Genomic DNA, 25,738 nt, shown 5'->3' with positions numbered 1-25,738 from the left:
TGTTGAATGCCTTTGCTATTAATGATATTATTGTTATTATTATTATGTGCCAATCAATGTACCAAATGTACCAGGTTATTAGATTGTGATCGGTGACCAAATTTTGGTTACTAAATTGTTTACCAACTATTGTGACGAGCAGTCATAAACTTAGTGACAGGATTTTGGTCAATAAAAATTGATTTTGCTCAGCGCGTTTGTAACCAATTAGTGACCATAAACTTATCACTAGGTCAGTGACGGGATTAATGACAAATGTAGTGACAAAATGTGTGACCATGTCTGTGACGACTAAATCTGTCACTAAAGGTCGTGACAGATTAGTGACCAAACTTGTGACCGCATTCTGTGACAAAATCAGTGACCAAGTTGCCTTCGTCACTAACTCCGCAACTGGATAGTGACGGAAAATACATAATTTCTTAAATATTTAATTCTTGAATTTGTAACGGCTTAGTGACGGCGGTTCTGTCACGGAGGTTAGTGACGGGAATCGCCGCCGTCACGGAGAATTTAGCGACGCGTGTTTTTGTAACGAAGTCAGTGACGGGAGCTCCGGTCACAAATTCCATATTAGTAACCGGAAACACGGTATAGTGACGGGAATCTCCGTCACTATACGCGTGTTTTCTGGTAGTGGATCTTAGGTTTTCTCATCAGAAATTCCACTACATCACTTATCATGAATATATAAATGCTTTACTTATTTCATTTTACTGCTAAACTTATCAAGGTCGTTATATAACCAAATGCTGATCTAAAAGTTTTGATGACCCAGCACCTACCATGTTCACTTCTGTAACAGTAGCTCTCTCTCTCTCTCTCTCTCTCTCTCTCTCTCTCTCTCTCTCTCTCTCTTGATGTAAAGTAATGGTTGCTCATCAAGTTTAAAAAAACATCAGGAAGCACAAGAATTTAAAAGCAACGCCACAAATACTGGCATTACCTAGCCACATAAAAGCAACATCTCTGTTCTTTTGACTATATACTTGGTGCGAAGCAAATTGTTGCTATCTTTTTATGATGGCAATTGAGAAGTTTCGCACTTATTTTATGTGTATATCCATTTAATGTTCATTATTCTTTGCTTCTTATAGGACCGACCTTAAGAAAATTCTAACCCAACCCTTACTCCATAGACCAAGAGAGCATCTTTTTCCTGAGTTTGTTGGAAAGTTTCAGTCTTCATCTTATCTCCTTACCCCCAGAGTTATATTTAAGGGGCAAAAATAAGAAAATACAATTTCACCATATGGCTTTAGATGAAAAGAAAGAAAGAAAGAAAGAAAGAACAAAAGCTTATTCTCAGAACCATAGCTGGAAACTCCTACCAAGATTAGAGGAATCCCATGGCAAGCATAACTTAAGCACAAAACATTAAAAAAAAACAAGTCAAAACGATGGCCTACCTCACCAAGAACACCAAGTTTGCGTAGAGTAAAACTTGTGCCAACTCTTCAAATGGCTTCTTCTTGTATCTCTAACGGAACCAAGGGCTTGACTTTTACCTTCAGATATCCATAACACCAAAGTCTCTCGAGCCCTGCAAGCAGACATATTCATGCATTTATAGCAAGGGAAAGACAAGCCACACATCTCATTGCATTTGTCACCAACACGACAAAGTTATATTTGCGTCCTTCTCCAAGTGAAAAGGAAAGGGCCCTGCAAGGTGTTGACTGTATTGCCTATGAGGAAATAAGTCGGTTTTATAGAGGGATCACCACAGACCGTTCATTCGAGTTCTATACGGTTTAACAATTGAGTCAAACTAATATAATTTTTTTTACAAAAATTATTTTTTACGTGTCAAAAGATTCAGCCCGAACATTGTATAAATTAATACGATCACAACCGCTCATCAAATGCTCCCATCCCAATTCATTCACAAAACTTTTGTAAATTGTAATGGTATGAATGGGGGGAGTCTACTGGACTTTGTTTCTGGTCTGCTTTTCTTCAATTGATGATTTTTATTATTCTTTGAAGAGAAATTTTGATTTTTCCATGAACTTTTCTCCCGTTAGATTGTTTGAAACTTAGAATGGTAGATTTCGAAAATAATTAAACATAAATGAGAGAAGCCAACTGAGCCAATAGCCACCACCTTTTTTAAAAAAATTAATATTAATAACTAAACAATGATAAATTAAGCTGCCTCCAACCGGGTCCAAGGGAAAGGTCCACCAGTTGGAGGATTGAGATCAGTTGCGCCGAGTGACGATCATGATCACCCGAGTGACGAAAAATAGATAGTCTTTGATAAATAAGATGAAAGAATTAAGTTATAATTAAATGTTAAGCACACTAATTAAACAGTAAACGTGTCAGATGCATACTGTGAGGACCCGTGCGGGCATGTGTTTAGTCCCACATCGGTTATTCGCTGGGTAGATCTTGGGTACTTATGCAGGATCAAGGAACCCAAATAATACCTTGCGGCTAGCCATTTTGGGTGAGATCCTGGGTTGTTACAAATAGTATCAGAGCGGATCCGGCTCATAACCTATGTGGACTAGGGGACACTGCAGCACGGATCTATTGGGGCTGACCACGGGCCAATCGTGGTGTTTGTGATTAGATTTGAATAGATATGAACCCTTAGCCTGACGAGGACGTCAGGACTTGAACGGGGGGAGTATGTGAGGACCCGTGCGGGCGTGTGTTTAGTCCCACATCGGTTATTCGCTGGGTAGATCTTGGGTACTTATACAGGATCAAGGAACCCAAATAATACCTTCCGGCTAGCCATTTTGGGTGAGATCCTGAGTTGTTACACATACCATAGGAGTTTGTTTTATTTTTAGTATAAGCATGACATTAGCTTGTCTTCGAATTGACTTGGGCCACCATGGAAAGAGGCAGAAAGATTAAATCAAGGTTTAGGTGCGACGAAGGAAACAGCGCCGTGCTGAAGTTGTACTTAATTTGTTATGCAACGGATCACAGCCAGCGACCTTTTTCTTTTTTTGCATTTTTAGTAAGATGGAGGGAGGATCTAAAAGCTATCTGACAACAATTAAGACATTTTTTTTCTAAATAAATTTGCAAGGCACTTAATCTCTGGATAGCATAAGATAATCCTTTCTATGTAGCTCCTAATTCTACCCATGGTACAATAGTATCAAAAATCTTGATATCTCTCATAAACACCGTCATCAAAATTGACTTTGATAAATTAACGGCTAGACTATATTATGAAAAATTTGATATTTTGATGGTTTATTGACGCTTAAAATTTTTCAGATTTAAGTATAAAGCGCCGGGATGTTTTTATTATTTTTTTAAATATATTTAAGGAGTATAAAAACTACTCGACAAGAATTACAGATTTTGTTCTACCATCAAAGATTCCTCTGACAAAGATTTTTGAGCAAACCCTCATTACTAGAGCAACTGCATGATGTCAATGTCGTTCATGAGGTGGCAGCCAGTTAACTTCTTGGTATTTTATTCTAATATATATATATATATATATATATATATATATATTCAAAAAAAATATTTTTCTAAAATGGAAGTTTGTGGGGCATCTGATGGATAACTCATACGATAATCAGCAGGATAATGACACTACAACAAAAGTAAGTTTTCCTGATGCTTTCCCGCCGACACTTGAAAGAAGCGTCGGTAATTTGGGTACTACGCCGAAATTTGCCGACGCTTCTTGATAGCGTTGGGAGAAATTTAGATTAAACAACGCTTATAAGCGTCATCACAATTCTACAACGCTTAAAAGCGTAATCGGAGGCCTAATTATCTTCTTTCCCCAAAATGATGCTTTATAAAGCGTCGTTGGAGGCCTAATAATCGGCTAATCTACCCCAAAGACGACGCTTTAAAGCATCGTCGGAGGCCTAATAGACCAAAATGGCAATAAAGCCAACCCTCTTTCTTCTTTCTCCCTAAACCCAACCCCATCTCTCTCTCTGGTGCGCACGGAGAACAAACCCTAACCCCTTCACTCAACCGCCGTCATCCCAGTGCCCTCTCCCCCTTCATGCCCTCCCTCCCTTGATGGGGACGACCTCGCGCGGTTGAAAAGGGCACTCCGTTGATCCACGTTGTCTTCTTGGTTCCGGTCTTCATCTTCTTTCTTTTGGTCTAGGTTTTAATGGCGGAGGAACCCACGAAGATCCCCGACCAGGCTGTCGGCGAGGTGCCGGAGGAGGAGGCTGAGGCCTTCCACATTCGAACTCTCTCCACAGTCATCGGCAGGTTTCGATCCGTGCCCTTCTCCCTATTTCAATTTCTAGGGTTAGGGTTTTGGATTCGCGGTGTCGAGATCTTCTTTGTGTGTTTATCGTGATCCTTAGTGAGGAGAAGGCGAAGGATGGGGCAATCTACCACTACATGCACGCTGCTAGCGGGTTCTCCGCCAGGCTTACACCGAAGCAAGTCGAGGAATTGTCGAGTGAGTTCTCTTCTTTCTTTCATCTCTGCCTGTAGGTTCTTCTTTTTTTTCTGTTTGATTTTTGATGTTTGTTAGATCTATTTTGTGTTCGATTGAATTGTTACCTGTTCGCATGGATCTAGCAAGTGATTTCGATTCCAGAGGCTTCCGATCCAGAACGACTCGAGAATTTGGGTTTTTTTTTCTTGGATTAGTGTAGAGAAGGTTGGTCGCCTGTGTTTTTCTTCTCTTGCTTTTGATCCAGCTAATGGTAATGAGTGCGCCTGAAGCCCCTGGAGTTCTTCCTCTTTTCCTTCCCCGATCCGATTCAACCCTCTGATCTCTCTTTCCGTAGAGGAGAAGAGCTTCCCCTTGTTTTTCGGCGTCAACCTACCTTTTTGCTGGCAACTGGGTTTTCAGGGATTTGAAAAGAAAGAAGATGAAAACCACGATGAATATGAAGATGAAGGCCTTTTCGCTGGCAGCTGGGTTTGCATTTCTACTGTAATTTGTGATTTTCTTTCTATTCCTATTGTAATAGATTTTCTATTGTAATTCATAAAAAAAAATTAATAAATTGAGCATTTGTTGTTGTTTTTGTGTTGTTGTTTCTGCGTTATTAGAAGAAGCAGAATCATGTTGTTGTAATGGAGAACGGATTTCTTGTTAATCACTATCTACAGATTTTTCCCCCAAAAAAAATTAATTAGGTTTTTTTATTTTTAAAAAAAAAATTCTAACGACGCTTTAAAGCATCGTTGGAATTAATATTGCCGACACTTTAAAGCATTGGCCAAGCTTTCCATATTTGCTGACGCTTTTGAAAAGCGTCAGCAATTTATTTCTCTACTTTAACATAAGTGATGCTTGGGCGATGCTTTTAAAAGCATCGGAAAGAAAAATAACGATGCTTATAAGCATCGGTAAATATCATATAAAGCGTCGCCAAAGCCTCCTTTTGCTGTAGTGTGAGAGATGAGGGTTGAGATAGAAAATCTTACCACCATATGAGCACCAAAATAAAATAAAATAAATAAAATATCACTACTATAAAATTGTTGCATAGTTACAACAATAAAGTACTCTCATCAACAGTCCATTATGATTACAATTAATCATCACATTTTAGATAGCTCAAACTTATAACTCACTTTTGTGATTGTTTCAAAAGGAATAAAGTAAAGTTTATCTTTAGACTAACCATGATCATATTTCCGGCCCATGACAGAGCATCAATGGAGCCATATTTTCCACCCGCAAAAATGTAACCCATGAGTCCAAATGTTACAACCAAACTACACGCTCATATATATCATGTGTAATTTTTATCCAAAGCAAACTAAAACCAACGAATCATTCTCATCATTATCATGATAAGACCATGTTCAGTTTTCATGCAATCCAAAGTTTAATTTATGATTTCCAAGAAAGCATATTCCAAGATGGGAGTTTGCATGCACTGCAACAAATCCAGTTCAAGGCCATTCATAAAACACTTGCATCAAGAAGAATCATTACCAATTGTATTAATTATAGTATAGATACATATCAATGTAAAACAAGAATTTATATTTAAAATAAAGGAAACGATGTAACAGGAATTTATATGTAAGATAGAGGAAAGCATGTAAAAAAATAATTTTTATGTCAATTATATTCATTATATCCATTAACATAATTTTCATGCATTTAGGCATTTCGAACATTGTTTAGTAATAAGTCTACACCATTCTTCTCTACCATGGAAAAGAAAATCTTGCCATACCTACCACTATGTATCTCCTAAGTAACCCTACATTCCGTACAAACGTAGAAGGCAGGAGCCCCGGCTATCCCCCAATAAGGTAGAAGAAATAGAAGATCTGCGAGCAACGACAATAACCATAGCAAAGGCGGAAGAGATGATGGCAGTAGGTTACATGATCGATGGCTCTGATACCATATTGAAATATTTGGAGAAAAGAGAAAAACAAGGGAAAAAGAGAGAGAAAGAGAAAAATAATTTTATTTCTATGTTACTTCATATTTGGTACAGACTCCATACATAAAAATTAATATAGGTTGATTTAGGATCTCACTAATAATGAAAAATATTATAAGTGATACAGGTTGTCATGTAATCTCTAAAATCATTCTAACAAGATTATGCTAACAAAGAAAACTAATATAGGTTGACACAGAATCATGCTGATAAAGAAAAATATTATGAATAATGCAGGTTATTACGTGATCCCTAAAATTATTCGAACATATGCAAAGCAACATCAACATGTAGATCATTTAAACAATTGTGCATGGGTTAAGCACCGCTCGAAAGAAAAATAATATATGTAGCAGAGGAAGAAAGTTGAAATGGTGTTCCTATCACTATTTTAACGTCATGCTCAAGATATGTGGTTCAGTTATTTGAATTTCTTATTCTATGCATTTATTTGATAGAACTTTTTTTAAAAATAAATGCTTCTAGCTACATGTTCCAACAAAAAATGGTTTAATTTAGTTTCAAAAAATAGAAATTCGGTTGTGTCGGATCAGTTTTTAAAAATTGGTGCAATACATGAGGCTCTCCCCATTGTGGTGGGCTAAAAAATTTTAAAATATTTATGGTGAGCATGGGTCAAACAAGCGACCTTTAGTAAATTCATTCGAAAAGATATTTGAAATGTGTTTTTATACACCAAAAGACACTTCTTCTCCTTTTTTTTTTTTTTCTGTTTCTTCCTTCTTCTTTTAATCATGTTTTCTTCTCCAAAAGATACTTCGTCTTCTTTGTCAGGTATTTCATAGATTTAGGAGACACCAATTCCCTCATGTATATAATATAACATAAGAATAATACCTGCACGAATTGCCAGATGATAATAAAAATAAAAATTTAACTTTAGGTACTAGAAGAATAATAAAAACTTGATAAAATGAAAAAAATAGAGGAGGAACATATGTGCAAAATTTTCTTTTTATTACACAACTACCAAAAATAATTAAGAAGAAACAATTTTTCTATGGTTTTCTTTTTTATTTTTCTGAATTTTGAAGAAAGGTTGAGTTTTCTCTCTTCTTTCCCTTTAATAGGTATAGAAATAACTAGCTAGAAATTATTTATATTTTTAAGAATAAAAATTTATATTCCTAAGTTACTTTATCTAGGATAAGAAAACTTTCTCTTGTAGAAAATATTTTATCAGCACCAATCAGTCACAAGATTTTTAAGATCCCAAATGTGCAAAAGTTCATGCTTTGCATGTGGTGGCAATTTAAGTTGAATTGTATCCGACAAGGTTTAATCAAGTGCAAATAGTGATTAGTGAATGTCCAATTAATATTCAGCTCAACCTTGTGACTCAAAAACTACTTCAATTTAAGTTACAATAAGCACTGTCTGTGATCAAACTCAACTCATCTTATCCTGACATAACCTGGTGTCAAAGGCTACCTAGATCCAACATCAGTCCATTGGCTAAACTATGATATGCGACCCCACCTAATCTAGTAGGCGATTCGTCGTCCAACGGTCGTTATATTGCTGCTGCCGGCGTATCCAATCGCTAGATCTCGCTCGGCGAATTCCGACTGGCATTAGATTTCGGTCTCCCGCCCCAGCTCCTCGGATGCTCGGCGTCGGTCTTTCCAAGGCGGCTCTCGCCATCGGGAGCCTCTTACGAGCTTCTGGCTAGAATTCAGAAGTATGCTATTCACTCATTTTTTGTACTTCTCCTCCTTGTTGTGGTTGCTGCTTCTGCTAGATGTTATTTTCTTGGTTAGATGTCATCACTTGGCTTCAGAGGATCTGTTCGGCTTCAAGAATTTTAGATTGAAAGAACTAGGCCTTTTGTTTGAAGCCTGAAGTCGAGTTATGTTTCAACTGGCGTGTGGAAGAAAGGGGCTGTGGCTTTAATCTGATGGAATCTTTAGGAATCTGTGAGTTGGGTTACAAGGGAGCCGGAATCATTTATGAAATATCTTTTTTAGCCGTTTGACAAGTTACCTACTTTTGTACAAAATCTGGGGGCGTTTTGATTCTCCTTCTCTTGCAACGCCTTCTCTCGGACCATGAAGAAATCTTTTCTTGTTGAACAAATTAACCACTCAATGCAAGGAATTTTGACAGATGGTACAAAGAATTCATCATTTTAGTTCTGCTGCAGAGAATCAATTTTGTTGCATTTTAAGGTCAATGGAAAATAATCATTTCTCATGGTATCTTGATATACATTTTAATCATTTAGCTTTTCATATAACTAATCTGTCCTTCAAGTTTATCATCTCTCCCTCACTCTTCTTTTTTAATTTTTCATCTTTCTCATTGTTCTTTATTCCACAATCTTTTGACACCAGGACATCTACAACCATGTCCAGATTTTTGATAGTTTATTTCTTCACTTGGATTATAAAATAGTTGGTTGCTTGGAGGTGTGCATTATCCATGATACAGGACAGGGAATTAGCAGCGATGAAGATGGAAGCGATAGGGATGAAGACGCTGATCCAAGGGGTTGATCATGATGGAAACCCAACCATGGAGTGCTGGATTAAGAGTCCTTTTTGCATTTGAGTTCTGGTTTAGCCAAGTCAAAAGTCCTTCTTATATTTTGTTCCTAAATTAAGTCAGGATTAGCATCTTTGTTTGATTAAGTTTCTGAGTTACGAGTCCTTGTTGGTTTAGCCTTAAGATTTAGTTTTTCTTTGAGTTCGTTTGCGATGAGTTACGGTGTGTGCGATCCTATATAAGGAATCGCAAGGAGGGCTCGTTCCTTCTTCTACTTGGTCTTTGTTTTTTCAGCCATCAATGAATGAAAATTATGCTTGAGAGTTGCAGCGTTAATCTCCTACTTCATGCTCTGTTTCTGGTTCAGCAAACAGAGTTTTACTTGATTTTTGCAGTGTCTATTTGGTTCTGAGTTTCCCTCAGACCCAGCAGCATTGTGAACTCCTTTTCTCCACGCTCCAGCCGCATCATTTGGTATCAGAGCGAGGATTTTCCTGGTTCGATGGCAAATGATAGTGTGGCAAGTGTGCATCCCAGCGACGGCAAACCTGGAGTGCCCACTGGGCACCTATTCGTGGCTTGCAAGGAGTCGTCTGTGACATCCAACAGGTGCTCCAAGGCATGCAAATCGACCCCAACCGGGAGCGCGTGCAGGCTCATGAGGATCTCCATCACGGTCCACCGGCACCGACGTGAGATCCACCTCACCGGCGTCGCCAACAAGTTCCTCCGGAGTCTTCCAACGAGGAAGAAGATGACGCGGTCTGTGGGGCATTTGGTGGACTGCGTCTACACCTAGGTGAATACGAATTTGATGGGAGCGACCGGATCAGAAGAGCCTTCGATTGTCGCTTTCCAGATGGAGGAGCGGCTGACGAAGGATTTAGCGGGCTACGTCCATGGAGGAACAGGCCGGAGGCGTTTGACTGCAGGCTTCACGTTGGAGGTGCGGCCTTTGACCGCCGAATCCCTGTTGAAGAGGGCATTTTCGAGGAAGCCAACGAGTTACGTGCATGGAGAGGAGACCCTACAGGCTATAGGCATGAAGGGTGCCAATTTCCAGAGGGAGGAGTGCCCGACGAAGTTCTCGGTGGGTTGCGACCACAGCGGAACAGGGACCATGCGGGCTTCAGGTGGAACGCAGAACCTGTAGCGTACGGGGTCAATTGGGGCGCTCGGAACAAGGGCTTCCCTGATTTCAGACTGAAGGTGGATCTTCCTACCTTCAGTAGCAATCTTCACATTGAGGGAATTTTGGATTGGTTGGCCAAAGTAGAAAAATTCTTCGATTACATGGAGATCCCGGATCAAAAGAAAGTGAAGTGGGTCACGTACAAATTGAGAGGTGGAGCAACTGAATGGTGGGATCAATTGCAATATAACCGTCTACAGCAAGGGAAGATGCAGATCACCACTTGGCGTAAGATGAAGCAACATCTATGCGGCCGTTTCCTCCCGCCTGACTACAAGCAGGCACTCTACCATTAGTACCAGAATTTCCGATAGAGCCCCCGGATGGTGACCTATGAATTCAACCGTCTCAATGCCTGCAACAACCTGTCGGAAACAGAAAATCAGCAAGTGGCGAAGTACATCGGTGGATTGAAGCCGACAATTCGAGATCATGTGGATTTATTTCCGGTGTGGAGCCAGTCGGAAGCCACAAATTTGGCCCTAAAGCTTGAGGCACAAGCAGCATGGAAGGCAAACCAGCCCACAAATCGACAGTTTTCTCGAACTCCCCCATAGCAAAGCAGAAGGCCGTTGATGTGGCTGGCACTTCGGGCCAACCGCCACCAATGTCCACAACCAGAAGAAATGAAAATTTCAGCAAATAGTCGGCGGCCCCAAAAGGTAATAAAAATCCCCATGAAAAGCCAATGCCTATAAAATGTTACAGGTGTTAGGAGGTTGGGCATCAGTCCAACGAATGTCCGAAGAGGCGATCAGTCAACGTGGTCGAAGCTGTGGAAGAAGAAGGGGTGCCTTTTGAGGAGGAAGAACAAGAGGAGGCGCCGACCGACGGCGACAACATCGTGGTGACAATGCTTGATCAGGGGCCTCCAGCTTCTTTCGTGGTTCAATGTATCCTGTTTGTCCTAAAGAGTGAAGAAGAGTCGCTACGCCACAATATCTTCAAGATCCGTTGTACCGTCAACAAAATTGTGTGTAATGTGATTATTGACAGCGGCAGCAACGAGAATATTGTTTCTTCCGCATTGGTTCATGCGATGGGATTGAAGACAGAGAGGCATCCATCTCCCTACAAGATTGGTTGGATTAAAAAAGGGACGAAAAGGAGAGTGGACAAGATTTGTAGAGTGCCACTATCGATCGGGCGATACTACAGGGACGAGGTTTTGTGTGATGTGGTCGAAATGGACGCATACCATATTCTACTTGGGCATCCCTAGCAGCATGATATGGATGTTACATATGGGGGTCGAGATAATACTTATTTGTTTCATTGGCAGGGTAAGACGATCCTACTAGTGCCAGGTAATGAAAGCACTAGTCCCAAAGCTTCTAAAGTGGAGGGGAAGTCTTTTCTCATTGTGCCAGAGAAGATAGATGAATTGATCGAGAAGCAGCTATATCCAAACATTAACTCGAGAATGAGTTGTTTTCAAGTGGAGGGGACTGATGCAGGACAGAGAATAAGCAGTGATGAAGATGGAAGTGATAGGGATGAAGATGCTGATCCAGGAGGTTGATCATGATGGAAACCCAACCATGGAGTGCTGAATTAAGAGTCCTTTTTGCATTTGAGTTTTGGTTTAGCCAAGTCAAGAGTCCTTCTTATATTTTGTTCCTAAATTAAGTCAGGATTAGCATCTTTGTTTGATTAAGTTTCTGAGTTACGAGTCCTTGTTGGTTTAGCCTTAAGAGTTAGTTTTTCTTTGAGTTCGTTTGCGATGAGTTACGGTGTGTGCGATCCTATATAAGGAATCGCAAGGAGGGCTTGTTCCTTCTTCTGCTTGGTCTTTGTTTTTTCAGCCGTCAATGAATGAAAATTATGCTTGAGAGTTGCAGCGTTAATCTCCTACTTCATGCTCGGTTTCTGGTTCAGCAAACAGAGTTTTACTTGATTTTTGCAGTGCCTATTTGGTTCTGAGTTTCCCTCAGACCCAGCAGCATCGTGAACTCCTTTATATTCTCCACGCTCCAGCCGCATCAATCCATAATCAAGTTTCGAACTTGAAGCTTTAAGTATCTGCGGGATGTCGTGAATAAACAGATGGGCTTGAAAAATCTAATCTTGTTTGCACCATTATGAAATTAGAGAAACTCCAAGTGCGCTTTGCAGGAGTGTTTGACAAGAGGAAAAAGATAAGAGAACCATATTTTGAACTTGTTGCACTGAGAGGCTCATTGCGATTGAATTGTATTTGAGACAACCTGATCTTTTTCTTAATATTCCCTATCTTGAGATATTTTGTTCTGGATAAAGTAATTAAAAGGTATTCTTTTATTTATTTATGTTTAAATATTTTTTGCATATTGTGAATGTTGCTTTATATTATTGGGGATAAATTTCCATGTATTTGGTAGATGCTGTCGACATACTTGACATCAACTCCACCATCTCACCGGGGAATTGTCCTCTTTCCGAAGAAGAGTGCCACCCCGGACAGGAGTTGGTGTAACTATGGGGCATATCATTGATTAATTCTCTTTTCTTTTCTTTTCTTTTCTTTTCTTTTCTTTTATTTAAGAATAATGCTTTCACCACAACCTTTCTAAGTCCAACCGGAAAAGTATACTCAGCTCCAGCAACATGGAGAGAGGTGCCAACTGGTAGACTGGAGATCCTTTGCACATAATCATTTATCTGTCATGATCTACTCTCTCTCTCTCTGACTTCTTGCATGACAACTTTATAAGCTTTTGTAATGCAACTTAAACTCTCACTACAGGAAAATAGGGTTATAGCAATGGCTTTTATAGTGGCAAAAACAATTTCCTCTAGAAAATCATGCAGACCTATAGCGGCAAAAGATGTGGCTACTTAAACTCATTCTATTTAACAGAAGCACTTTTTTTGTGTGGAGTCATAGTACATATATTGCTGCTAAAAATTCAACTATGGTGGCTCACAAGCCTACTCTTTTTTTCTTTTTGGGCTGCTAATCTGTCATGATAATTATTTAGTGTCTATTTTATGACTTTCAGCATAACTTTTATGTTGCTGAAAGCCTATATTATTATAGTGTTTAGGAATTCAACTTTTTTACATTTATTTATTTAATCCAGCCATGTGTATCCTACTTCTTCAAGATCGGTGTGTTTGTATCGTGTACGTGTATATATCCTATGTCCTTGCTTCATTGTTTATGACAATCTATGCCATGAATACCAACATCTTTCTACCAAAAATGTTACAAAATACAAAAGTACTGTGTATACACTGATTAACCTGATCATTGCTCTCATGCCTTTGGTGCCAATTATCACGCATGGAAGAAATGACCTTTAAAGCTTTACCATGTGAGAGCTACTCGGTGATCGTCTCTTATCAAAAGAAAAGTCAATAGAAAGATAACTAGCTCCTTGGTTGGACTCAATGTCATGCGGCTGTTTCTGCTCTGTTGTATCACCAAATACTTGCATCTCTCTTCCTCCATCTACTTGTCCTTGTTGCATGTGGTGGAACGAAGCTCCACTGATTGTGTGGTGGGATAGTGATGGTGTCCCTTCTAGATCAAACTGTTCATCATATATAGTAGATCGCCTCGGGGAAGCTTGGAGGCTGTCCACCTCACTCCTATAGTGTCGTAAGAGGTGTACTGGTGATAAGCCATGGGTTGGGGTTGCTGGCCTACTTGTAGACAAAGGTGTCACACTGCTAGACCGTCGGCTCTCTTTCAAGTGCTTTCTTGCTGTATCATGCCATTTCCTTAGAGCAGTTGCCACTCTCTCACTGAAGATGGTAGGCTTCATGTTGGACCCCATCTGTACGTAAGGAGACACCATATAGGATAAGTAATTGTTGATCAGTTGAAGGTTCTTCTATGTTCTTTAAGTATGGAAATGTACCTGCGTTACCAGTGCATAGAGAGGTAGTGTGACATAGCTACATAATACCTGTATGAGGACACTGATAAAACAATGAGAGTTAGAGTTGTAGAGCTGCTAATTTGTTGATTAACTAATGATGAGGTTATAAAAAATCACCTGACCTCTCTCAGAAGAGAAAAAGAAGGAAAGATAAAATCTATCATTTGGACAATTGTAATGGAAATTGATATATGATCTATTTTGTTGGGTATATGTTAACCTAATATGCTGTATTTTTTCCTATATGAAAGTTAGAATGAAGAATTTACAGGATGAAAAATTTTGTTTCTTTATCTGAAAACAGAAAGAGTATGATGAGAAAACCATTTTGCCATTCACCATAAGAAATTCAGCAAAAGCCTTTCGATGTGTGAGTGGCTTTTTCATTAGACTTTACTGCTTTACTCTTGTACAATTACTTCTAGAGAAATCTTTAGTAAATAATTGAAGTGCGCAAATTGATCAGCTAGTTCACTCACATATTCTAAAAGTTATGCATAACTGTGTTGCTTTAATAACTCTATAAAGCTATCAGAAATAGAGTAGGAAGACTAACCCCATGGAGATTCTGATGATGATGTCTTCTATATTCTTGTGGAAGCATGAAGGGAGGCCAAATTCGGACTGCAAATGGTTTACATCGGAATGAGCTCTTCTTCTTTATAGTGTTGTAAAGCTTGTGTGAAATTTTAATTTGTTATTTAGAGGTATAAAAAGGGATTGTTTGAATTTCTATATGCATAGGCATGCATGTCTGTGTGTGTAGAGAGAGAGAGAGAGAGAGAGAGAGAGAGAGGTTAATTGGTATCATTGTCTTACCCAGCTCCAAGCAAAAAACGCAAGTTGAAATGCATTCTGCAAGAAAAACATGCAAACACTGTTGATTACATGCTACAATTCCTGCTGACTAGTGGAAATGTTTGATTAAGGTACATCATCTCTTGGAGGTTTCGATTATTGGACGTAAGAAAGAAAGGAGCACTGCATCTTTTAAGTTGCAATTTGAGAAAAATTACCTGAAAAAGGACAAAATGTATGAGATGGAGTAGGAGGCCAGGACGGTTGAACCAGAAGAGATCATCTGTGGGCTGGACGACAGGGATACCCTTCACGACATCTCCACGCTCCATAATACGTATAGCCATCTTTGTTATTATCACCTGAAGTTTTGTTCCCACTAGGAGAATTATCTGCAAATATTCTTACTCTCTTAGCTACTTTCTCTTTGACAGATAACAAGATTAAGCCAGTTAGCTTCAACTGTTTTGTTACTCACTAACAATCAGAGTAAGATTATAGATGTGGTCTGATCTTTGTTATTTTACATGGAGCACTCGGTGCTTAAATCTTTAGAAGAAGACTAAGATTCGAGCCATAAAGAATGGATTATTAAAAAACCAATTTACAATAAACAAGTAATGAACTGTGATCTCAGGATCTTAATTGTTCATGGGTTTGAGACAACTTTTTTTTCCCCTTTCCCTTTGACCTTTTCTATGCAACAACTAGAATAAGAATTCAAACATTCACTGGTTTTATAAAATACAGCGGATGTGTTTCTAAACTAAAAGTAGTTAACTTTACAAAAAATATGGTCACATGAACTTACAATCAAAGGGATGAATGGTAGCCACAAATAGGAGTGCCAGTCTGCCCAACAAAAATATGCATTTAATATCTCCAAAGCATATGCTAATATTAGGAAGAGGTAGTGGCATAATTTGCATACCGTGAGTGTTGAGTAGCAGAAATATTACTGCAGAGAACCATATTGTTGGGCTGGAAATTTTAGAAAATAAGTCATTAGTAGAACAAGGGAGAGATTCTCTTAAGAATGGTCTTAAAATAATATTTGCAGATTAAATTTTAAAGTTGTTTATGTATTGAATTTGATTGTTATAAGAGAAAATCAAAGATATCAAATTAATAGGGGACATGTCCTAGGCAATTACCATTTTGTAGCATGTTTTAGAAGAAACGCTAGTTAAATCATTATAACAATGCTTATATGTTACCACACATGTTATTGTCCATTCTAGGCAATCAGTTAACATAATGTACGCAGGGATCTTAGAGGCATTTTGAGAGATAATGTATCTAGGGTTTATCATGTGAGAATGTAAGTGTTTATTCTGGCCTTAGGGTGTCCAGTTCATGTGTCTTCTTCTGTTGTAGGTCTAGGAAGCAGTTCTACTATGAACCAGGTTACTAAAACCTTAAATAATAGCATCCTTGCGTATATAAATGATCAGTATACCTTATCCCAACAACAACTTTGAAATCTTCTTCAAGTGATCTCTTAATATATTTCTGAAAGTTAAACTTTGTCGAGCTTTGGGGAGCCAAATGAGCCTGAAAGTATGCAAGTTTTCAGCTCAGTGATCAAATATATTTCTTTGTAGTTAATAAGGAATCTAACAATTACTTACCATTATGAAGCCATGTCGTAGCGTCAAGTAGTCAACTTTAGGAACTGATCTCAGAAACTGTCTGAAGAAGCATACCTGCTCAGAAAAAAAAAATTATCCTTGTTTGACAAAATGGAAATAAAAAACTCTTTAATTTTCAGTGGTTCCTTGGCTAGCTATTTCTCATAATTATGATATAGTAAGTGTGAATTCAATAAGACAACAATACGCGGATTTCTGAAGAAATGATCCTTACAATCCAAATGAGAATGGGCGATTTGCTCCAGAAGTCTAAATGCCGACGGCCGAAAGATGTATCTCTTGCAAATCTAAACCTGTCAGGATCTACCAAACCATTTCCACAACAATATTGCACTCATCAATACATTGGTGCCCACATAATATGCATGCTTTTGATTGATTAGCTGATTCATATTTGAACTTACCATGTGAAAATTGATATTCAATTGTTTTAGTTTCCAATTCCCAGCCTTTCCAGCGTCTCATCTGTTTCATAGGCACCCCGTAAACATTAACTATTGCATTCCCTTCTGCCAGAAATATATGACTTGAAGTAATTATTGTAACAATATATTAAACATCTCCTTGCCTTTAGTCTGCCTAAAGCCATTGTAATTATGCAGTAGAGTACATGGGAGACGGCCAAGACGAAGATAAACATGTGGAGCTGGTGGATACCCTTGGAGGAAATGAATGGAACTTTATCCTGCAAATTTGAAAGGTCATGCCGGATTCGTATAGCATAAAACATTGCAAGTTACAAATCTTTTTGGTAAAAATTTATGTCCTTTTTAACATCTAAATGATAAATCCAAGCAGTGTGTTTAACATCGACATCTCATGAACAAAATTTATGCATTCCAACGCAAAAGAACGGGAAACCCGACGTCTTGGAAGGAGAGCGCGCGAGGGTCACGCTCCCCACGGCCGCGGCCCGCTTGACGATTGCTCTCCTCCGCCGGACCACCTTAAGTAACTCCCTCGCTACGACTGGCTCCGCTCGCGCTGAACGGGTCTGGATATCAATGACCGTTCCCTTCACCCGTCCCATCTGTCCTGCCGGGGCACCGGAAAGCACGCCGTCTTCTTCCTCCCCGACCGTAATAAATACGACGGCGGACTGTTTCCCGCGCCTCTCGCTCCGCCTCTCCTCCCCTCTCCGTGTGAAAAGGGATCCTCGGGGATCAAGACTTTCTATTCCCCACCCCAAACGGTTCTCGTTTCCTCCTCCGCGTCTCCTCGGGGATCATCTCCGGTGCCGGTGGTGGCAGCCTCGTCTTCTGGTCTACATGGGTGCCATGAATTACCAACGCTTTTGGGCACGCATATTTTGGATATGAGGCCTTGGCTAACGGTCAAGAGCAAGGATATGAACCCCATCAGCATCAGCTCTATCTCCAAAGAAGCAAACCGATCCATGTTATTCCTCTCAAATACGTATCTTTTATGGATGCATGGATAGAATAGTAATCGCTGGACAACAACATACCGGATTTGATCTTCTCTAGAGCCTCGTAGAGTGCCCGCTTGTGACGCTTCTTCAACCACTGCAACATGGCATTCAGTATATTGTTTACACCAAGTGGATATGGAAAAGGTTTGATTGATATATTCACAGTCTATATATATGCGAAGTAATATATGCATGCAGATTGAAACAAACTTGCCTTGCCGATGAGGTGGAAGCCATGCTCGATGAAGATGGAGATGATAACCAGGACGAAGCAAACCGCAGCCACAGCCCATGTCGATGTATCCTCCAAGGATCGGTCGTTGGCTCCTCCACCCCCCGCCATGCTTTACTCCTTGGGAGGTAGAGAAAGTATGGAGAAGTGGAGCTTCTGAAATAAAAGAGAGGAGAGATATAAGTAGAAGTAGTAAGTTGGGACGGTCGAAGACCTTCGAGAGAGACGTCGAGATGATCGAAGCAGTAACGGTCATGGTTGGTTAATTTGTTCATACTTCGGTCGACTTTTCTAGATAACGCGTCAGTCGTTACGCTTGATGGGTATGTTCGGGACTTCGTCCCGTTCGCAGGAGGCGGCGGGAGAAGTATGAGCAATGGAAACGTATAATAAAAACATACCTCATATTGAGAAAAAGAAAAAGAAAACAAATATGGGACATAAAAAGTCCAACTCCTATAAACTGAAAATTAAAATAATTTTTTAAAAAATATTCTTTTATTTTTAAATAGACGAGTGTAAATTATTTTTTTATTAAGAGCACAACAAATATTTTATAAATTTTTTAAAAAAATTAAATGCATCACCAAATATAATCTATTTTAAAATATGCCACTTTTACATAACCAACTAATATAAAAAATAGTTACTTTTTCGAGCATGTGTATCGATATTACAGGAAAAAGTCTTTCAGCAAGAAAAAATTATTTCCATGAAACAAATGAGTTTTTAGAAATTTTAGAGTTTAAAAAGTTCAATTCAAACTTGTCTTTCTTGCAAAACCTCCCCACCCCAACACATGTTCACGTAGAGACCGACCTCCTCTCCTCCTTCTCCTCGCCTTCTTTTTCTTCTTTAATTTGTTCACGTCTGTTGTCTGGTTCTAATATTGGTTATTTTCTTGCCCTTCAAACAACAACTTTTCACGTCAAAATGGTAGATGATTATTCTTGCCATTCACACACAAGCACATTGACATACGTCCCCCTCATTCTTTTAGGTACAGATTTGTACAGCTCTGACTTCCCCCTCAATGCATCATTACGCACAATAAAGAGGCCTTCGACCGCCTTAAATGTCTTTTTCAAGTTTGGATGGGACATGGTATTGCTTAACATCAGGAGGCGTCCAACATTTTAAGAGTTTTGCATCTTTCGGTAACTCAGAGCAATGGAGACGGATATGTTGACAGTTGGATTTTTCGCACGAAAAAATGATTGATTTTTTTTTTCTGACATTGATCATTAGATCATATTATGCATAAATCTGAAAGCATCCAAATTTCTTTCACAACTATCTGCACCGATATCAAAGTGACGATTCAATGATCCAACAATGATGCGCGTGAAGAAAAGTAAATCCTTTTTTCAGGATGCCCAAAGACTCAGTCAGCAGTGACAATTACTATAACGTATGACCCAAGAAATACAGCTCTTGACCCTTCCATTTCTTATTTTTTGCTTTTTTCTGTGGGAGTTGAGATATTCTGTGTCTCGTGACTTCTGTGAACTTGGACTTTCATGCAAAGTTGCATTGATTGGGGTACTTTTTTGTCAAAGCTTAATGTGCAACGTGTCATTGACTTTTGATGATGCTGATGGTCTAAACTGATCTACAATTGACTGAGGAACCTAGGCCAAAAAAAAAAAAAATCCCACTCCAGCGATGATTTTATGATAATTATCAGTTTGATGCTTCTAGTACATATAATGCATCTTATTTGGTCACAAAGTATTAAAAAAAAAGAGAGAGAGGGGGTGTATGCCACAATTGTATTACTGATCATAATGTCTGTTTTAATCACTATCACTGTTTATCAAAATATAATTTAGTTTATCTATAATATTTATCAACTAACCATAATATTACAATATGTAAATCTAAAAATTTATCAATTATCCATTATCTTTGAATGTTTTTTCTTTGTGCTCAAGTTCTTCATAATAATTAAGGCTACAAACTGCAGAGAAAATCAAGATATTTTGCCCCGAACAGAGGGAGTATAAGACACACACACACACACACACACACACACACACACACACACAAAGATTAGACTATCCTAGAGTCACGTTTAAATTGTATCTTCATTCTTTGTCCGTTGGCTAGGGAGTTGCAGCAGCACGTATCTTTTATATGCTTAATTTTTGTAGTAGAACAAGTTTCTTGCTAGCATTGTTAGACTTCTTGGAGGAGGATGACGGTGGCAAAAGAAATTAGCAATGCCTCCACATTCACGTGTCTATAGGTGGCAAGAGACTTAAAAGATGGCTTGGAATCAATTTGAATTTAATCTTCCATTGACCTTTAATTGATATAGCAGGATCACCGGCTTCGATGCGGACTACTTTAGGCACTCGAGGATGTTTGGACAAGCTTCGGAAGTAAAATTCTCCATATCAAAACTCACTTGAATACCGAACTTTTGGGAAGCTATAAACTCTAATCAGAAAAGAATTTGACATTGCAACTGAAAATAAAGTTGATCGGAAGTCAAGATCTAGCTTTACCCAAATTATTATTATTATTATTATTATTATTATTATTATTACTACTACTACTACTACTACTACTACTACTACTACTACTACTACTATTATTATAATTATTATTATTATTATTATTATTATTATTATTATTATTATTATTATTATTATTATTATTTAAATTTATATCCTCTTTCAAATCGAATAGGAATTCGGCTCAATTTTGACCGAATTTCTCTAGCTTCAAAATCGGGAAAATTTTATTCTATTCTAACTAGAAAAGAAATCTTGCTCAAATAAAAAGAGCAAATCTCAATAAAATAGTAGAAAATTTGCAGCTTCTTCTTTTTTTAGTTAGAAGAAGAATTGGATTTAGATAAAGAGCAAAGAGCAAATAGCATAAACTCTTCTTCCTATACAGTAGAACACCAATAGAAGGAAATAGAGAGAGTGAAAGTAAAGAGCATAAATTTTACTTTCTAACTACTAAAAATCCTAAGTAGAGAGTGAAAGAAAAAAGCATAGACTCTACTTTGTAACTATGATATACCTTAATTTGTAGATCGTTAGAAACTAATGGAAGTAAAGGGTTTATTGCCCTATATTCTAATATTCTTATTATTTATTATTTTATTCGAGATATTCGAATTGAGCAGGTTGAAGAGAAACCCTTCTTCCTTCCTGATCGGATTGCTAATGGAGAGAAAGGAATACTCATTTTATGTTTATAAAAAACCTCTTATAAGAGGTTTTATGAGTTCCTATATGTACTTTTATTTTTATAATGTGGATCATTAGAAACTAATGGAAGTAAATGTAGAATGACATACTATCCAAAGTAGATCAACCTTGCCACCTAGGATTCAAAACAAACATCAAACAAAAGAAATTTGCAGAGAATTGTGAGAAGAAAATAATAGTGGAAGGAAAAAAAAAAGGAGAGAAAATAAATCAATTTAAAAGAAAATAAATCTATTTAAAAGAAAATAAAAGATGAAAGAATAAGTTTGGCTCCATCTTATAAAGATGCCTCATAAAAGAGGCTCCATATATCAAAAGAATTCTCTCTCTTACCACAAAAGATGTCTCATCAAACTTTTCTCAAATCTTCACGTAACATTCTCCCCCTAGTTATAAAACTATAATCTCTCTCCCACTGTAAGATAAAAATATCAGTATCTCACTCCAACTAAAAAACAAACTCAAATATATTAGGCCTAAAGCTCAACCTAATTAAAGTGGACTAACACTAAAAGATGAACTATTCCAACTAGTATTGGAATGAGAAACAAAGATAAATTAGAAATATAATCCTAGTACATAGAGGACAAGCAATAGACTTCCAATAGTACTGGGCTTAGAGCCCTACTTTCAAATATTCTTATTATTTATTATTTTATTTGAGAGATTCGAGTTGAGCACGTTGAATAGAAATTATTATTTTCTCTTGTTTGTATTGCCAAAGGAGAGAAAGAAATACTCATTTTATTTTAATAAAAAAAAAAAACTCTTCCTATAGGAGGTTTTGAAAGCTCCTATGTCTATTCTTTGTAATTGATGTCTTTTTTTGTAACAATCATTTATTTTTTAGTTTTTTGGGGATTGTTAAAATTTCTTTGAGCATTACCTTAAAAGGTTTGAAAGAAATAAAGGCATAACAACCACCAAACTATTAAAACCACATGTTTTTACACTAAAGTTTTAGCTCAACTTGTGTAAACCAAGGCTTACCCCACTTGTTACTATCCATATTTCTTAAGATTTTGGGTTCAATTTTTTTGGATGATGCTCTCTAGAAATTTGGCCCAAAATTAATAATAATGTGGCTAACTCTACCTTCCTTTGTCTCCCAAACAAATAAATAAAAAAAAGAAAAACTCAGCAACTAAACCGCCATCTTAACCCTTCTAATGCCTCGTGCCTATATCTTAAAATATTCAACTAAATGATTCATGGGTTGTGATATTTAGTTCGATAACCTTATGTGATTTTAACTTTTTATGCTGAAACTAGCACATCAATTTTTTTAGAGCTTATTTGGGTATTCCGATATTAATATCTTGTAGAAATCAAGCCTCCTGGCTTGCCTAGCTTGTAATTTTCTAAGAGCCCACCTAAGTTCCAACCTGTGGGCTTATTGGTCAGCCGAAAGAAAAAGAAAAAAAAATCCATAAAGAATTTTTTTTTTCTCATAGAATTTGAGTTGAGGGGTGTTAGGCTAACATGGACCATATCCAAGTGGTTCCCAACAAATGAATCCAATTGGATTGCTCTAACAAGTTCCTAGCATTTGTTGGAGCTTAGGTCTCTGCTACCCTGACCCATCGAGCACCAGCTTGCTTTTCCCGCATCTTAAAGCACCGCTCTCGCACACTCTCTCGCATCTTAAAGCGCCTTTAAAAAATAAATTAAATAAAATGAACCTAATTTGTGGCCAAATTGGCTTAATCGCAGACTGGTCAGCATATCGCTTTTCCCTTGCCTTAAAAAGTAAAAAAAATGCATCAGGGGATTCTCTTCTCCATGGTGGAAGTTTAACGCCATTCTTCCAACGACAGCAAATATAAAAAGCAGTTCCAGGGGTGGAAATTATATAATGATGAAGAAGATCAAGTTAATTATTTTTTAAACTACGTGCCGTTCACTCCCAGCAATAGAAAAACCAAACCAGAATGACCAGACTTAGCAGCTAACAAAAGTCTCAGCGTATGAGCTCTGAAGCAGTTCAAAGCCATTCTGTCAATGACATTGAGCACGGTTTTGTATGGTTTATGCTGCTTTTTTTTTTCAAGAGGAAAACGATCTGAGGACCAATCTGCTACGCAATATGGTTATAACTAGTTTTCTTCTATTCAATTTCTTGTTAATAGGGTGAAGAAGCTGACGAAGAGAATGGAGTTTGACAAACAAAGTGATTTAAGATGCAGGAAAAATGAGCTCCCGCATCTTAAATCACTCTGTTTATCAAATTGAGGGGCCGAGGGGCAAAAGCACGGACCACCTCCTGATCCAAGACATAGAAATAATGATGAGGGATGAGGTGGCCTTCTAGGCCAAACTTGCATTCAGAGAAGCCAACGGAGCGGCCGACTGGGTGGCTGCCTATGCGGCCCACCACTCAGGGTATACCCTGTGATTAAAAGAGGGAGAGCTGCCACAGGCACTCCGTGAGCTTGTATTTTTTGATTTTATTGGATGTATTCGTATACGCATTGTATGAAGTACCCGTCAAAGAAAAAAAAGAAAAAAGAAAGAAAGAGAAAGAAGAGCTGGAACTCGATCTGGTGGGGTAGCAGTGTCTTGAGCCGGCCAAGTCGCTGACAATCTTGTGCCGTTTTTGCCTCACACACTCGCACCATCCCTCGTTGGAAGGATAATAATTATAGGTGTCGGCATATGGTGATGATTGGGAAGGCAGCACTATGATTTTTTATATGTCAAGAATCTTTATCAGATCCTATTTGAATATTCCTACGAGCGCTAAAAATTTTATAGAAATCTGGCTTGTTAATTCATCTAGCTTGTATTTTTTTAAAAATTCTGTCCAAATCTAATTCAGATTTTAGTCTTTGGACAGCAGGGGAAAAAAAATTATAAAGATTTTTTTTATTTCTTTCCCAAGGATTTGAACTGGATGGTATTTGGTTGATACAGAATTATGCTTAAATGGATAGCTTCAATTCATGAATCCAAGAGAATTTTTAGCCAACAAGTCATTTATATGATAACAACATCATATATAAGACGACATATTGAGAGTACAAAGCCTGCGGAGGTGGAAGTTTGATATCTGGTAGGCATGGAAGTATAAATAACCAAGATTTTTCCTTCGCCAAATTCATACACCACACATTATATCTATATTTAAGATGGTTTTAGCACCCCTCTCTCTCTCTCTCTCTCTCTCTCTCTCTCTCTCTCTCTCTCTCTCTCTCTCTCTCTCTCTCTCTCTCTCTCTGTGTGTGTGTGTGTGTGTGTGTGTGTGAGAGAGAGAGAGAGAGAGACTGCATGAAAGCGGCTTCTAGACATTGAATTGAGACCCTGAAGGTTGATGATCTCGCCTTCCAGTCGATGGATATTCAAAAGGCTCTAAGAAAATGCGTATGTAGAAAAGAAGTTTTTGAGTAGTAGTCTATAATGTTCTGCATGTTATCTGTAATATATCATTTGAGAAGGGATTTGCAGGACTTGATCTCTTGGGGTAACTCCTTAATGATCCACACTATATAGTTAATGCACGATCAATCTTAGGTTTTCTCATCAGAAATTCCACTACATCACTTATCATGAATATATAAATGCTTTACTTATTTCATTTTACTGCTAAACTTATCAAGGTTGTTATATAACCAAATGCTGATCTAAAAGTTTTGATGACCCAGCATCTACCATGTTCACTTCTGTAACAGTAGCTCTCTCTCTCTCTCTCTCTCTCTCTCTCTCTCTCTCTCTCTTGATGTAAAGTAATGGTAGCTCATCAAGTTTAAAAAAACATCAGGAAGCACAAGAATTTAAAAGCAACGCCACAAATACTGGCATTACCTAGCCACATAAAAGCAACATCTCTGTTCTTTTGACTATATACTTGGTGCGAAGCAAATTGTTGCTATTTTTTTATGATGGCAATTGAGAAGTTTCACACTTATTTTATGTGTATATCCATTTAATGTTCATTATTCTTTGCTTCTTATAGGACCGACCTTAAGAAAATTCTAACCCAACGCTTACTCCATAGACCTAACTCTGCATCCTTTTCCTGAGTTTGTTGGAAAGTTTCAGTCTTCATCTTATCTCCTTACCCCCAGAGTTATATTTAAGGGGCAAAAATAAGAAAATACAATTTCACCATATGGCTTTAGATGAAAAGAAAGAAAGAAAGAACAAAAGCTTATTCTCAGAACCATAGCTGGAAACTCCTACCAAGATTAGAGGAATCCCATGGCAAGCATAACTTAAGCACAAAACATTAAAAAAAAACAAGTCAAAACGATGGCCTACCTCACCAAGAACACCAAGTTTGCGCAGAGTAAAACTTGTGCCAACTCTTCAAATGGCTTCTTCTTGTATCTCTTGACGGAACCAAGGGCTTGACTTTTACCTTCAGATATCCATAACACCAAAGTCTCTCGAGCCCTGCAAGCAGACATATTCATGCATTTAGAGCAAGGGAAAGACCAGCTGCCACGCATTCATTGCATTTG

The 25,738-nt window shown here is 38.1% G+C and overlaps 1 protein-coding gene and 1 long non-coding RNA gene across 3 annotated transcripts; one reads left to right on the top strand and one right to left on the bottom strand.

Annotated features, from left to right (window-relative positions):
• Positions 1–7,749: 7,749 nt before the first annotated feature.
• LOC148714224 (uncharacterized) lies at positions 7,750–9,215 on the top strand. 2 transcript variants are annotated; one of them, XR_015976106.1, is made up of 2 exons: positions 7,750–8,563; positions 8,729–9,215. It is a non-coding gene; the product is annotated as an uncharacterized LOC148714224 (long non-coding RNA). The 2 variants fall into 2 exon arrangements; XR_015976105.1 differs by having other exon boundaries at positions 7,750–8,590.
• A 4,009-nt stretch (positions 9,216–13,224) lies between these two features.
• LOC103712146 (MLO-like protein 6) lies at positions 13,225–25,607 on the bottom strand. The gene is made up of 16 exons (XM_088717288.2): positions 25,536–25,607; positions 18,034–18,207; positions 17,856–17,913; positions 17,572–17,757; positions 16,956–17,122; positions 16,792–16,852; positions 16,602–16,690; positions 16,367–16,441; positions 16,195–16,289; positions 15,667–15,716; positions 15,547–15,587; positions 14,954–15,127; positions 14,757–14,792; positions 14,494–14,561; positions 13,917–13,977; positions 13,225–13,832 (listed from the first exon to the last, which is right to left on the bottom strand). The coding sequence occupies exons 2-16, from the start codon at positions 18,160–18,162 to the stop codon at positions 13,353–13,355; spliced, it is 1,770 nt and encodes a 589-aa protein (XP_088573414.1). The 5' UTR covers positions 18,163–18,207; positions 25,536–25,607; the 3' UTR covers positions 13,225–13,352.
• Between the last annotated feature and the right edge of the window lie 131 nt (positions 25,608–25,738).

The sequence above is a fragment of the Phoenix dactylifera genome, chromosome 3, assembly GCF_051530095.1.
Source record: "Phoenix dactylifera cultivar Ajwa chromosome 3, Ajwa_hap1_PhDact_Kaust_v1.1, whole genome shotgun sequence".
NCBI lineage: Eukaryota > Viridiplantae > Streptophyta > Magnoliopsida > Arecales > Arecaceae > Phoenix > Phoenix dactylifera.
This window is presented reverse-complemented; position numbering and strand designations above follow the sequence as displayed.